This window comes from Thamnophis sirtalis, unplaced genomic scaffold, assembly GCF_051295495.1.
Source record: "Thamnophis sirtalis isolate CommonGarterSnake01/CBP01778 unplaced genomic scaffold, rThaSir2_p1.2 scaffold_7, whole genome shotgun sequence".
NCBI classification, from domain to species: Eukaryota; Metazoa; Chordata; class Lepidosauria; order Squamata; family Natricidae; genus Thamnophis; species Thamnophis sirtalis.
This window is the reverse complement of record NW_028261387.1, coordinates 31,448,575-31,460,430: the sequence shown is the minus strand read 5'-3', so window position 1 is coordinate 31,460,430 and position 11,856 is coordinate 31,448,575. Positions and strand designations below refer to the sequence as shown.

The 11,856-nt window shown below is 35.8% G+C and overlaps 1 protein-coding gene across 1 annotated transcript in view; it reads right to left on the bottom strand.

Annotated features, from left to right (window-relative positions):
* Positions 1-280: 280 nt before the first annotated feature.
* GLIS1 (GLIS family zinc finger 1) overlaps positions 281-11,856 on the bottom strand; it is a 290,507-nt gene continuing 278,931 nt past the window's right edge. The window contains exons 10-12 of the mRNA XM_087719642.1: positions 8,974-9,143; positions 3,287-3,454; positions 281-888 (exon numbers count right to left, since the gene is read on the bottom strand). Coding sequence (XP_087575768.1) covers positions 752-888; positions 3,287-3,454; positions 8,974-9,143 — 475 coding nt within the window. The 3' untranslated portion in view covers positions 281-751. The remainder of the gene's footprint in view (positions 889-3,286; positions 3,455-8,973; positions 9,144-11,856) is intronic.

Sequence of the window (11,856 nt, the reverse complement as noted above, 5' to 3'; positions counted from 1 at the left end):
TAAATTCTTGCAGCCAAAATAACAACAGATTTAGTATAGTACATACCTTCTGGGACACTAATTTTTATACTTTTAGGTTTCCCATAATAAGTCAATTACATTACTTTCATGCAGAACGAACACTGGAATGTCAAATGATAAATGGTTTGAATTACAGTATTTTGGAAAGAAGACAGAAATTGCATGTAGAATTGTATGAGTTCTAAGTCAGAAGATTGTTCTCATTGACAGAAGGAAGTAAAAAAAAGGAGAGCACGCTGGTTTCCAATTTTTAATTCTTTCTTGTAAAATTGAAAATATAAAACCTGCTCAGCAAAGTGAAAACGTTTATGTACATGAGGTCTGTGAATTTTAAAGAAGTCCTTTTATAGTCAAGAAAACATCCCATGAATTAACTGTGATTAAAGGGACCAGCAGTCTTAAATTGAAAACATACTTAAAAAAATCTTTACAAGCATATTTTATAATTTAAATTTATATTTTACTCAAAAGGACTTACACATCAAGCAGTTTTAAATGGTTCTCCTTCTCCCTTAAGAGAATCAGTTTCAAAGTGCCACAACAAAGGAATAGATACCAACAATTACACAGTATATTCCTTTATAAAATAGATTGGTAAATGTGAGCAGTTGATTTAAATGAACACATAAAAGGTTGCAGATTAAATACAGTCAACGTACGTGAACAACAATTCTGTGAATACAAAAAGCATTATAAGTATGGTAGACAAAGTAACAATTTAAGATAAGACTTATGTATCTGTATAGATGGGAGGAATGTGATTTAAACAGTGATCAAAAGTGCCATTTTGGAAAAATCCATTATTCTCTTCAGTTCCATTGATAACTTCTTCTGATATGCACTCTGCTTCAGAAATGGCTTCATAGCCTGGAAATATGGTAAGCATATGAGACATAGTAACTATGAGGTAGCAAGAACAATCTGAATTGCAGATTCAGACTAAATATGATGCTCTACTGTAAGATTCCCCCCCCCCCCTTGTTTCTGTTTTTAATACAAAAAAGCCTCCTAAGTTGTTTAGCAAGGAAGGGGTAGAAGTTGCTTGACTCTTCTGCTTCTTTCCATCTGTCTACTGCAAATCTCGCTCCTTTCCTTTGGTTATCAGGAAGAAAGACATGGAAAATAAATAAATAAACAGGTGTCCAACAGCTTGGTAGGCTGAAATATTTGCTTCCCAGAATTCCCACTGCCATAACTAATTGTGATAGATGGGAACTTTGAATATTGTACTCCCAAACACACCTGAAGGACGTCAGATGAGGGATGCTGCCTTAGAACTTTAAAACTAATGATTGCTTCAGTCTACACAGAAAACAGTGTTATAGCTTCTAAGAATGAGTAATTGATATTTCCTTCTACAGTGCCATTCAACATGTTCAGTAACCATTCAACTTAAATGTCCACATTTAAGTTGAATGTTTAATGTCCACATTTAAATGACTTTGGTAATAATCATTCGGAACTACTAAGGATTTGTCATACATCAACTAAGACGTCATACTAATAGAAACTAGTGACAGTTCTTATGTTCTGGATTAAGGCATGGAAACAGAAGCTTTCTAAAAGGCAACTGTAGTGACTAGACTTTTGATTTTGTTGTTGTCGTTCTTTAAGTCTCTGAAAAATAAGCAGTAACAGCAAAGCCTTGCTGTTTTAGAAGACTGTCCTTTTTCAGTTTGGATTGTTTATTAGTGAACCGTTGCCTCTGCATTTCACAACTTCATATAGCCCTGCAGCGTTACTTGTAACAATCAAACATTTCAGAAGAACAATGTCTGTTTCTCATTAAATTCCTTCTTTTGAAATATCTAATTATTAAATTTTCCCTTCTTTTATGCCTGTAGAAACCAAACAAATACATACATATATAAATACATACAGTACATCACATTACATTCATGTATACATATATACATGCTTTTTTCTGTTTTTAAGAAGAGACTATAGAGTCTCCTGCTGAAGCTATAGGCCTCCAAGGTCCCTTCCAACTCTGTTATTCTGTTGTACTTAAGAATGTGCTGTAAAGGAGCTAAGACTATCCACATTTTAATTGTAACATCTTATTCCTAGGCTACAATTTACAAGACATTTAATGATAGAATTATAGCCAAAAATGGTTGATGCCAGATGCTCTTAAGTAAGTCAGTCAAGTAAAGATGTGGGAAGGAGAGAAGGAGAAAAGGACACCTTTGAAGATAAAAGGTGAAGATGGAGTTAAGGAAAGTATGTCGTTCATAATTTCCAAACCATTTTTTCATTTCAGATCTTTAGGGAGAGATTCCGTGACCCGTCAAAACCGCGGTCCACAAAAGCACGATCGACGAAAGCGCGCATTTGACGTCATCACAGCGCGATGAAAAAAATTAAAAATTGAAATAAAAATTAAATTAAAGCAAGCCGATTCACATAAAGGTAAGGGTTAGGTTTAGGGTTAGGGTTAGGTTAAGGGTTAGGGTTAGGGTTAGGTTTAGAGCGTTAGGGTTATGTTTAGCGTTAGGTTAAGGGTTAGCGTTAGGTTTAGCGTTACGTTAACGGTTAGGTTTAGGGTTAGATTTAGGGTTAGGTTAAGGGTTAGGTTTAGGGGGGTTAGGGTAAGGTTTTCGCTTTATTTTTACATTTTTCGATCACAGCGCGATGTTTTCGTCGCGCTGTGATGACGTCAAATGCGCGCTTTCGGCGACCGCGATTTTGTCGTGGAACCAGAGATTCAAGTCCAGGAGAGATTCTAAGCAGATAGCTACTGAAGTGAGAGCCACTGAACTAGGAGCCTGTTTAACTTCAGTGCTGGAAAGCATTAAAAATTCCACATGGATAAATTTGAAAATAAATTCAAGCACTCTTCTTTTTTTAGAAACTTTTACCATTCAAATTGTCAACAGGATTTAGTTAAAGGAGTACCCTAGACCAGGAATGGGAAACCTTTCTGTCTTCGCACATGCGACAGAGTGCATAACCCCGCCTGCTCCCCCTCCTCCCTGCACATGCGCCTCCCCCCACCGTTTTGGCTTCCAGGTTGGTGCAGGAGGCCTTCCAGGCCCAAAACAGGGCACGGGGAGAAGTCACCCTTCTCTCACATACTCTAAAATACATGTATTTGTTGCAACCTCAAATAAAACCCCTATTGTTTAGAAGGATACAATTAAAGAACCGCAGTTCAGAATCTGGGGGAAAAATGTATCTAAAATTTTAGACCCTCTACCTGTTAATGTTTTTGTAAGGGGGAAAGTCCAACAAAAATGATAGGAATACAGTCTAAATTCATTACCTGTTGAAGCTACAGGTGCACTGATTATGTGATATCCATTTTGTCGCAGAGGGTTACAGCAATGAGATTCCCCTGATAGCACATCATTACTGAAAGATGAGTCCATTGTTCTGTAGCAATCTCCGTAGTGGAAGCAATTTTGTATAGAGTGAAAGCTACCTTGGTAACCTGCAAACAGAGATCGTTCAGACATTTAGAAGAATGCAACCGGCTTCTTTCTGAAACTGATGCTCATTCAATAACCGATGCTAAGCAAAAGTCTGGCATCTGGCAAACACCCATTACCTGATTTGGTTTAACAAGGCTGCAAATAAATCAAGCAGCATATATTGCCCTTGATCAGATCTAATGGGTCACAATTGCCTAGTAAAGTTTTTAGATATATAAACAGGGATGTTTTTACTCCATTAATACCAAATGTTTTTCTGTCTTAGGGTGCAATGATGTTTCAGGCCAGGATTGTCTAATATGGTCAGCGTCATCTCTGTTGGCCCTTTATTTTTTTTTATTTTTATAATGGAACAGCAATTTTGCTTTCAAATTATTTCTCTTTTTAACAGCCCTTTCCTTAAATTACTGCACTTCATCCAATATTATTTGAAGTTAAAGCTCACAGACTCTCATATTTACCATAACTATTATCTTCTCAGTTTGTATGGTTCTAATTTTTACCTATTGTTAGCATTTGCAGTCATAGTGGACTGTTTAAAAGGTCCAACACAGAAACTAAACAGCATGTTTGGCAGATACAATAACTGGGTTATAAATTGGCTTTGCCAATTACAGTGTTTTAGAGTGATTACAAGTTATGCTGTGGAGAAAAGACAATCCAGTGAAACCTTTTTGTTGTTGTTGTTTTATGATAGCATGTCTACAGTGAGATTTTTGTACAGAGGTATCTACCGCTTAAAAGAATATTCCTTTTGCATTGAAGGAATTTTTTTTTTGTTTCTTTTTATTTTCAGGCTATCCAAGCAACTTCCCTTGGTTGTTCTTGTTCTGAAAACATTGCTCCCAACCTATTGTAAGAACAATCCAATTTGGTTAACTCTTCAAGTTAACTCTCCCTCTGTCTTCAGAATTAATACCAATGATGAGTGATGTCACAGTACAGAAGTGAGCTTTCAAATGGGCCTTGCCTGCACTTAACCTAGTTATTTCCATCGACAATGAACTTTTTGTTTTTGTTATTCCATTTATTTTTAATTATTCACAATTTGTTGAGCCTGTGTGCCAAGTAAGTACCTTTCAAAACGTAACAGATGGCAACAGTAGGAGCTTAAAGTGAGGTTCAAAACCTATAACTATAGTGCAATTAACTACCATGTGTGGTTTTGTACAAAAATCTAAGGAGATTTCTAAAAGATCCACATTTAAACTCCCATGGGGCTAAAATATGTGAACCATTCCCTTAAACTGTGTACCATAAAATGTCTATCCTCTGCTACATTTGCTTGGCAAAGAAAATTCACAAAACATTTATATTTGTGTTAAGAAATGTAGTACATATTGGCAGGCATAGCTAAGCTGACATTCACACTGCCGCCACCACCAGGTCCACCACATGGATTGCAGGCATTCCTTCAGTTTCTCAGATTTAAATCAAATCTGTGGCAGCTAATTTCTAAAGAAGAATTTCCTAAACATGCTGTCAGTTTAAATGATCCCTGTTAAATATTTTATGTGGAATTAAATATAGAAATACAACAGTTAATAAAGGAATCAACCATGTTCCAAACGTAACATTCAGTTATAATTTTGCTGTATGTAACACATAAAAAAGCTGTACTTAACCACATCATAAAGTATGCTGGGTGCTCCTATTTCCCTCAAGCCTCAGCCAAAAAATCTGAAGCCCTTTTAAACGAATGATATAATGAGTAAATGTATTGGAATATGCCTCCTAAATGCAATTCGTTTGTGTCATTCCTTTTAATGTATGAATATAAATAAGTCAAACTCATCAAATTATATACTTTCTATGCAAATATATCATGTAAGATATAAATAGATGTACTATTTTATTTGATTGCCAAAATTCTTTCAATTTATAATAATTTCCATCTGGATCTTACTGCAGTTGAAGTCATAAATTCTACTAGAGTTTTGTTCTCCCCCATTGTCTATGCATTCATATCCCTAACATGTCCAGAAATAGTTTGTTTGAGTTACTGTACCAAAAACAGAGTAGAAATACAAATATGCCTTTTCATTTACAATGACTTTATAATTGATTTTGCAGTTGGATGAGTGTTCTTTAAAATTTGTAGGCTTAAATTGAGTATGTATGTCTCCTGGCAGATGTTGATTAAAAATGCATTCAGCTTAAGAACTGGATCTGAAATTATTAACAGAAACAGAGTGACATTACCACAAATGGCATTTAAAATAACATGTTGATGTTTGTCTGAGTTGACAATTACTACTTTTAAAAAACCCTATGACACAGAACAATTAGGGAAGTGCTGTCTTCTTCAAAAGCCCCAATTCAGGCATTTTTTTCTTTCGTTACACTGATAAGCAACTAAATTTTATCCTTGACTTTCCATGGTTACTAGCTTTTAGTGATGCAGGTGCCTTCTCAAACTGGCACCTTTCAAATGTGTTGGAGATAATTTCTCTTATCGCAACGAATCTGTTGGATTGATAAACCTGCGTATCTCTAAACTGCCAGATTGAGATAATGAATTTTGTTTATTATTAATTTTTTAGGTTTCATTTATTATAGAAACAAATAATGTGTTGCAACAACTTCCATTTTCTTTTTTTATGTATAGCTTAGTTTATATATAGCTTATATAACTTATGTATATATATATATGTTTATATGTTTATATAAGCTTATATATAGCTTATACAGCTTACCTTTTCATTGACAAAATGTAGTTTATTAATGTGTTATTAATGTGTTATAGCCTTAGGCTTTCAAATTTGGATATATCAAAAGTTTGAATTACCTTACCAAAACAAAGGAAAAGCTTTTCAAACCTGCTTTCATTCTTTCAATGGGCAAGTGGGGAAAAGAAACAGAAGTTCTTGCAGGTTGCAGTTGGAAAAGAAGCCTTAAGACTGTCCTTAATTAAAAGTACAACCACAATTGAAACCATAATTTGTGTTGTTGAGAGAAGCAGACGCTAAGTGAGATGCTACATGACTGCTTTGCTTAATAACCACAATTCTGGCACTCCTGGGTTGTGGTTGTTAAGCAGATGTCTGGGTTGTTAAGCAGACAAAGTCCCAGGTAAGGAATATGGGGTGAATCAGGGAGGTGGGGGAGATCCTAGGATCCACTCTGGTGCTGATAAAGCTCCTTGCAAGCAGGATTTTCAGCACTAGACCAGAGAGACATTCGTGCATGGCATATGCTGGATCTCCCAAGGTCACTTGCACCTGCTTGAGGCAGCCCGTGCTCTTTACATTACTACTCCCTCTCTGCACTGGCATCTGCTGAAATTCAAGCAGACAATTGCTGAGAAACAATGGGAATTCACTGAAATAGGGTTGCAGAGGAGCCTTGTCTTCCAGCAAAGAAACAGAGAATTGCTGTTTCCAAAAGTCCAGCTGGTACTATTGTGTAGCACCAGCTCCTCTCCATCTCCCTCTTTCTTTTCATCCCCTCATTTTCTCCTTGCCCTCTGGCTGTTCTCCCTCTCTCTTCCTCCTCCCTTCTTCCATCCTTTATTCTGCTCTTTCATTCACTCTTACCCCTTCTCTCTTTTACACATGCACGATCTTCTTCCCATTCCTGAGCAGATTAGATTCCTAGAGGAATAAGCAGACTGGCTTTGGCCAGTCCTAGAGAGGTGGATCTGTCTCCTCCCTCAAAATCCACTTGATGGACTTGCTTCCTCTCTAGGAATCCTCTTGTGGAACTGATTCCTTTATGGAATTCGCTTTTCCTCCCCTGCTCCCTCCTGTTCCACTGTGTCATTCTTGCTATCCAGGCCAAAGGCACAGGTGCTTTTCCAGGGGGAGATGGGCGTTGGCATTTCAGCCACTCCTAAGCAATTGCACATATGGAGATTTAGTGTCCTTGGATTTTGGCAGGTGCCTGAATGGACAGGTAGCAGTAATGTAAGGAGCAAGAACTGCCTCTGGCAGGTAGAGGGGAGCGCTTGGCATAGAAAATTTGATATAGCATTTTTTCCAAGGCTGTCATCGCTTTGAAAGATTGTTATGCTATAGGTCGCTGAGGACTACCTGTAAATCAAAACAATCTGAAATCTTTCCATTTCTTAGCTTTCTGCAAGTTTAGCTCTAATCTGGTGCTGAAAGGTTTCTTTCTGAAAGAAGTTGAACTGCTTATTAGTATATTTTCTCCAAAAATTGATTGTTGATTTTGTAAAGTTTCCCCCCGCCCCACAAGAACAAAGATAAATCAAAGGTTAAGAACTAGCTGTATTTCCAGCCACAATTTAACTACTGAATCAATATAGTAATGTAGTTTCTTACATGCTAATTTTACGGTATACTCAATCAAATTCTCTGACACACTGAACACTTGTTATATACTGAATGAAAATATTCTTGGCTGGTTAATAGTTCAGGACTTCATGCACCTACTCCCCTATTTTAGCTAATACTTTGTATAGACCTATCTAAGTTACTAAATCTGTCCAAAAGCAGGCTAAAAGCAGGTTCACAAAAACAAATAAATGGGAAATGGTATACTTGAACAATGATTCAGCCAACAACAGCCAGCAGTGGTCAATTGTAGCATTCAAGAAAACATCCTTTAAAAATTGAAGACATCACTAGTTGCTTGCTCTTTCATTATTTTTCCTCCTCAGCATATAAGCAGCTATTGCATTTGAATGTGTCAAAATGTGTACTTTATTTGCAAACATTCATTCATCTCACGAACAGTGGCTACTTCTTTCCAGTAAAAATGCTCTATTTTTATTACAAAATAACTTTCCATTTATTATAGTCTATTATACCAATGAGAGGGGTAAGGTTAAGATGCTGGGCTTGTCAGCTGGAAAGTCGACAGCCCAGATTCGAGACCTAAGTAATGCGCGATGGAGTGAGCTCCTGTTATTTGCCCCAGGTAGAGTACCATAAGTACCACTTTGGTGGGAGGTCTGTGCGCCTTGACATGCTGGCCACATGATCATAGAAACATCTTCGTACATGACTGGACAAGGGAAATCTTTACTTTTTCCTTTATTATACCAATGACTCTATGTATACTATTTCTGCTTCATACGAAAATATAAAATATTTGTCATGTTACTTTGTAAAGCATGACGTTAAATGAACCAAATGGTTCCCTCTAACCTGATGCTCATCAGCATGAATGACATCTCCAATAATTGGAGCACAGGTCCCATAATCAGCCAAAGCTCATAGTATTTGGGATTATATACAAGATGCTGTCGAATGCTAAATTTCATTTCAAATTAGGCATTATGAGAAACACAGAGGATCCACAGAAAACAGTAAGCACATGTGGCTTTCCTACTCATAATGGTAATCATACAATAAGCTATATAGTCTAAAGTCATTTCATTTCATACGTCCCCATTTTTATCCAGATTATAAAATGGCAAAGATAATAATAATGTCAAGGAACGGTTAACTTTCACTATACTTTGGTTAATTTGGCTCAGAGAGTAGATTAGTGTATGCGTTTTACATTTCTTTATGCATGGTGCAACCTTCTATAAATATAGGTATGGGATTACCTTGTGGCCCCTGCTGTGTAGATTGGTTTGGAAACGGCACATATAATTTATTTGCTGAGAAATGATGCCCGTTTGGAGACTGGCTATGTGATGGTGATGAGCTGTGTTTCTGAAGGAGGGAAGGAGCAACTACAGCTTTCAGTGGACTCGCAAGAGCATTTGGGACTATCCTAGAACCAGAAAAGAGAGAGAAAAAAAGATCAGTTGGCTTTCATCTCATCGTTGGTGCTCCATAAATGACAGCTTTTTTTTAAAAAATTTTTTATTAATTATGTGGATTGAAAAGTACAGGATAACTAAAAATTCTTCTATAAAGCATTGACTTGAACATATTCCAGGAGACACATAAATAGAGATTACCATTTTAGTGACATATTTCTGCATTTTTATTGGGTAAAATAAAGTTAATTATATTTTATTTTGCTGTAATTCTGTCCATATGGAATTCAAAGCTATCATCTATGTAATCCATTAAACCATTATTTCTCTTTTCATATTCTTCAAGTGGCTCAGCATGTGCCTAATGCTGTTCTTCATATGGAAGCTATTTAAAGTTGAAGCCTATGTATGTATGTATGTATGTATGTGTGTGTGTGTATATATATATATGTAGGTCTCTAGTTGTTCGGGTTTTCTCCCGCGTAGAATTGGAGATGTCTTGGCGACGTTTCGACGAAGTCACATTCGTCATCTTCAGGCCGCTGCTGACTACTTCAGGTTTGGTGTTTCCAGGAGTAGAAACACCACTACTCCTGGAAACACCAAACCTGAATATATATATATATATAATATATATATATATATATATAATATATATATATATATATATATATATATATATATATATATATATATATATATATATATATATATATATATATATATATATATATATATATATATATATATATATATATATATATATATATATATATATATATATATATATATATATATATATATATATATATATATATATATATATATATATATATATATATATATATATATATTTCATGTTTTGACTGGCTTGTTTTTTCCCCTACAGTTTTATTCCAACAGGTGTCAGTTGACCGCTTTATCTTGAAGTAAGAAAAAGGCTTGGAGCAGAAGCCTTTATCATTAAGGCTACTCTCATGCACAAATGATACAGGTCTTCGACTCACAACTGCAATTAGGACCCAGATTCTGGTCTTAAGTCAGCCACCCACATTACTGGAATCAATTTTCTCACCATTTTTATAATGGTCATTAAGTGAATCACATAGTTGTTAAGCTACTCATAAGTGAGAAGCCATTCTCCCAAACAGGTTTTTTTGGTAAAAACAAGCAAAAAAATGTGAGCATGGAAGGTGTGGTATGACATTTTGCAACAGCCAGAAGTGCTTTGCATGCCATAAGTCACTCTTTCTGAAGGCATTCTAACTCCAAACGGTCATTAAACAACTAGCTGTAACTCAAGGACTACCTGAAATTGGGGTATGAGTTCATCAGGAAGAATCTCAGGAAACAAATCTTTGCTATGGAGCATCAAATTGGGCATAGTCTTATTTTTACTGATTTTTTATTGGGCAGCCAACTTTGATAAGCCTTCTAGACAGCTTAATCTGATTACGACCAAATTGCAAAGATTTTTAATGTTCATACACTGTAATGCCCTGGAAACTGTTTCTGGGAAGAGACACAAAATCTCATATTGTAAGCACATTTGTTACAGTACATTAGGAACCACTGAAATAATACCCCCCTCAATAAGAACCCAGGTCTACAACACAAATGCTCAATATCTAAGTTGTAGTGATTTTTTACATTTCAATTATGTTTTAGCTGATCAGGGTAATTATATTATCTTGTACTGTTATCAGGTTTTGTTTAAAAACTGGCAAGGTTCAACAGGATCCCAGCAGGAACAGTGTGACTTGATTAAATAAATTTCACATTTAGTAGTAGTAGTAGAAGCAGCAGCAGCAATAATAGTAATAATGTTTTTTTTATTATTACCCTTTTATTTATCTGTTTCTAACTATATTTATGTTTTTTTTCATTTAAGCCTTAGTGTTAATACAGATAGTCCTAAACTTACAACAGTTCATTTAGTGACCGTTCAAAGTTACAACACTGAAAAAAGTGACTTGTGACCTTTTGTCACACATAACAGCCTTTACAGCATCTTCATGGTCATATGATCAAAATTGAGAAACTTGCCAACTGACTCATATTTATGACGGTTGCAATGTCCTACGGTCATGTAATTCTCTTTTGCATCCACCTGACAAGCAAAGTCAATGGGGGAGTTGATTCACTTAACAACCATATTACTAATTTAATAACTGTCATGATTCACGTAATAATTGTGTTAAGAAAGGTTGCAAAATGGAGCAAAATTCACTTAACAAATGTCTCACTTAGAAACAGAAGTTTTGGCCTCAATTGTGGTCACAAGTCGAGGACTACCTGTAGTTTCAGTACTCAAAGTAGTTTACCTAAGCTAAGAAAATATAACTTTGCGGGCTGCGTTCAATTTATCTTCCATTTAAAATAACATAAATGAAAGAAAAAAATAATTAAAGCAAAATTTTACGTCCATGTTTTTGAACATGATTCACAACTAAAGTAAAGTTCTTTGACTTTAACTAATAATTTTATAAAACCAAAGGGTTTCCTCCATTCACTTAGGGAAAAAAGTACTGTATATCTGAACTCTGGCAAGTATACTTAGCACTATTGTAATAAAAGAGGCTCAGGACTATTACAAGAGGGCTAGAGGTGGGTTAATTTATTGAAAATTTAACAAGCTTTTACAAATATTTCCCTCCCCTCCCCCACCCTCCCCTCCCCCACCCTCTCCCCCCTACCTCCCCCCCGACTTCCCAGAGCAAATAC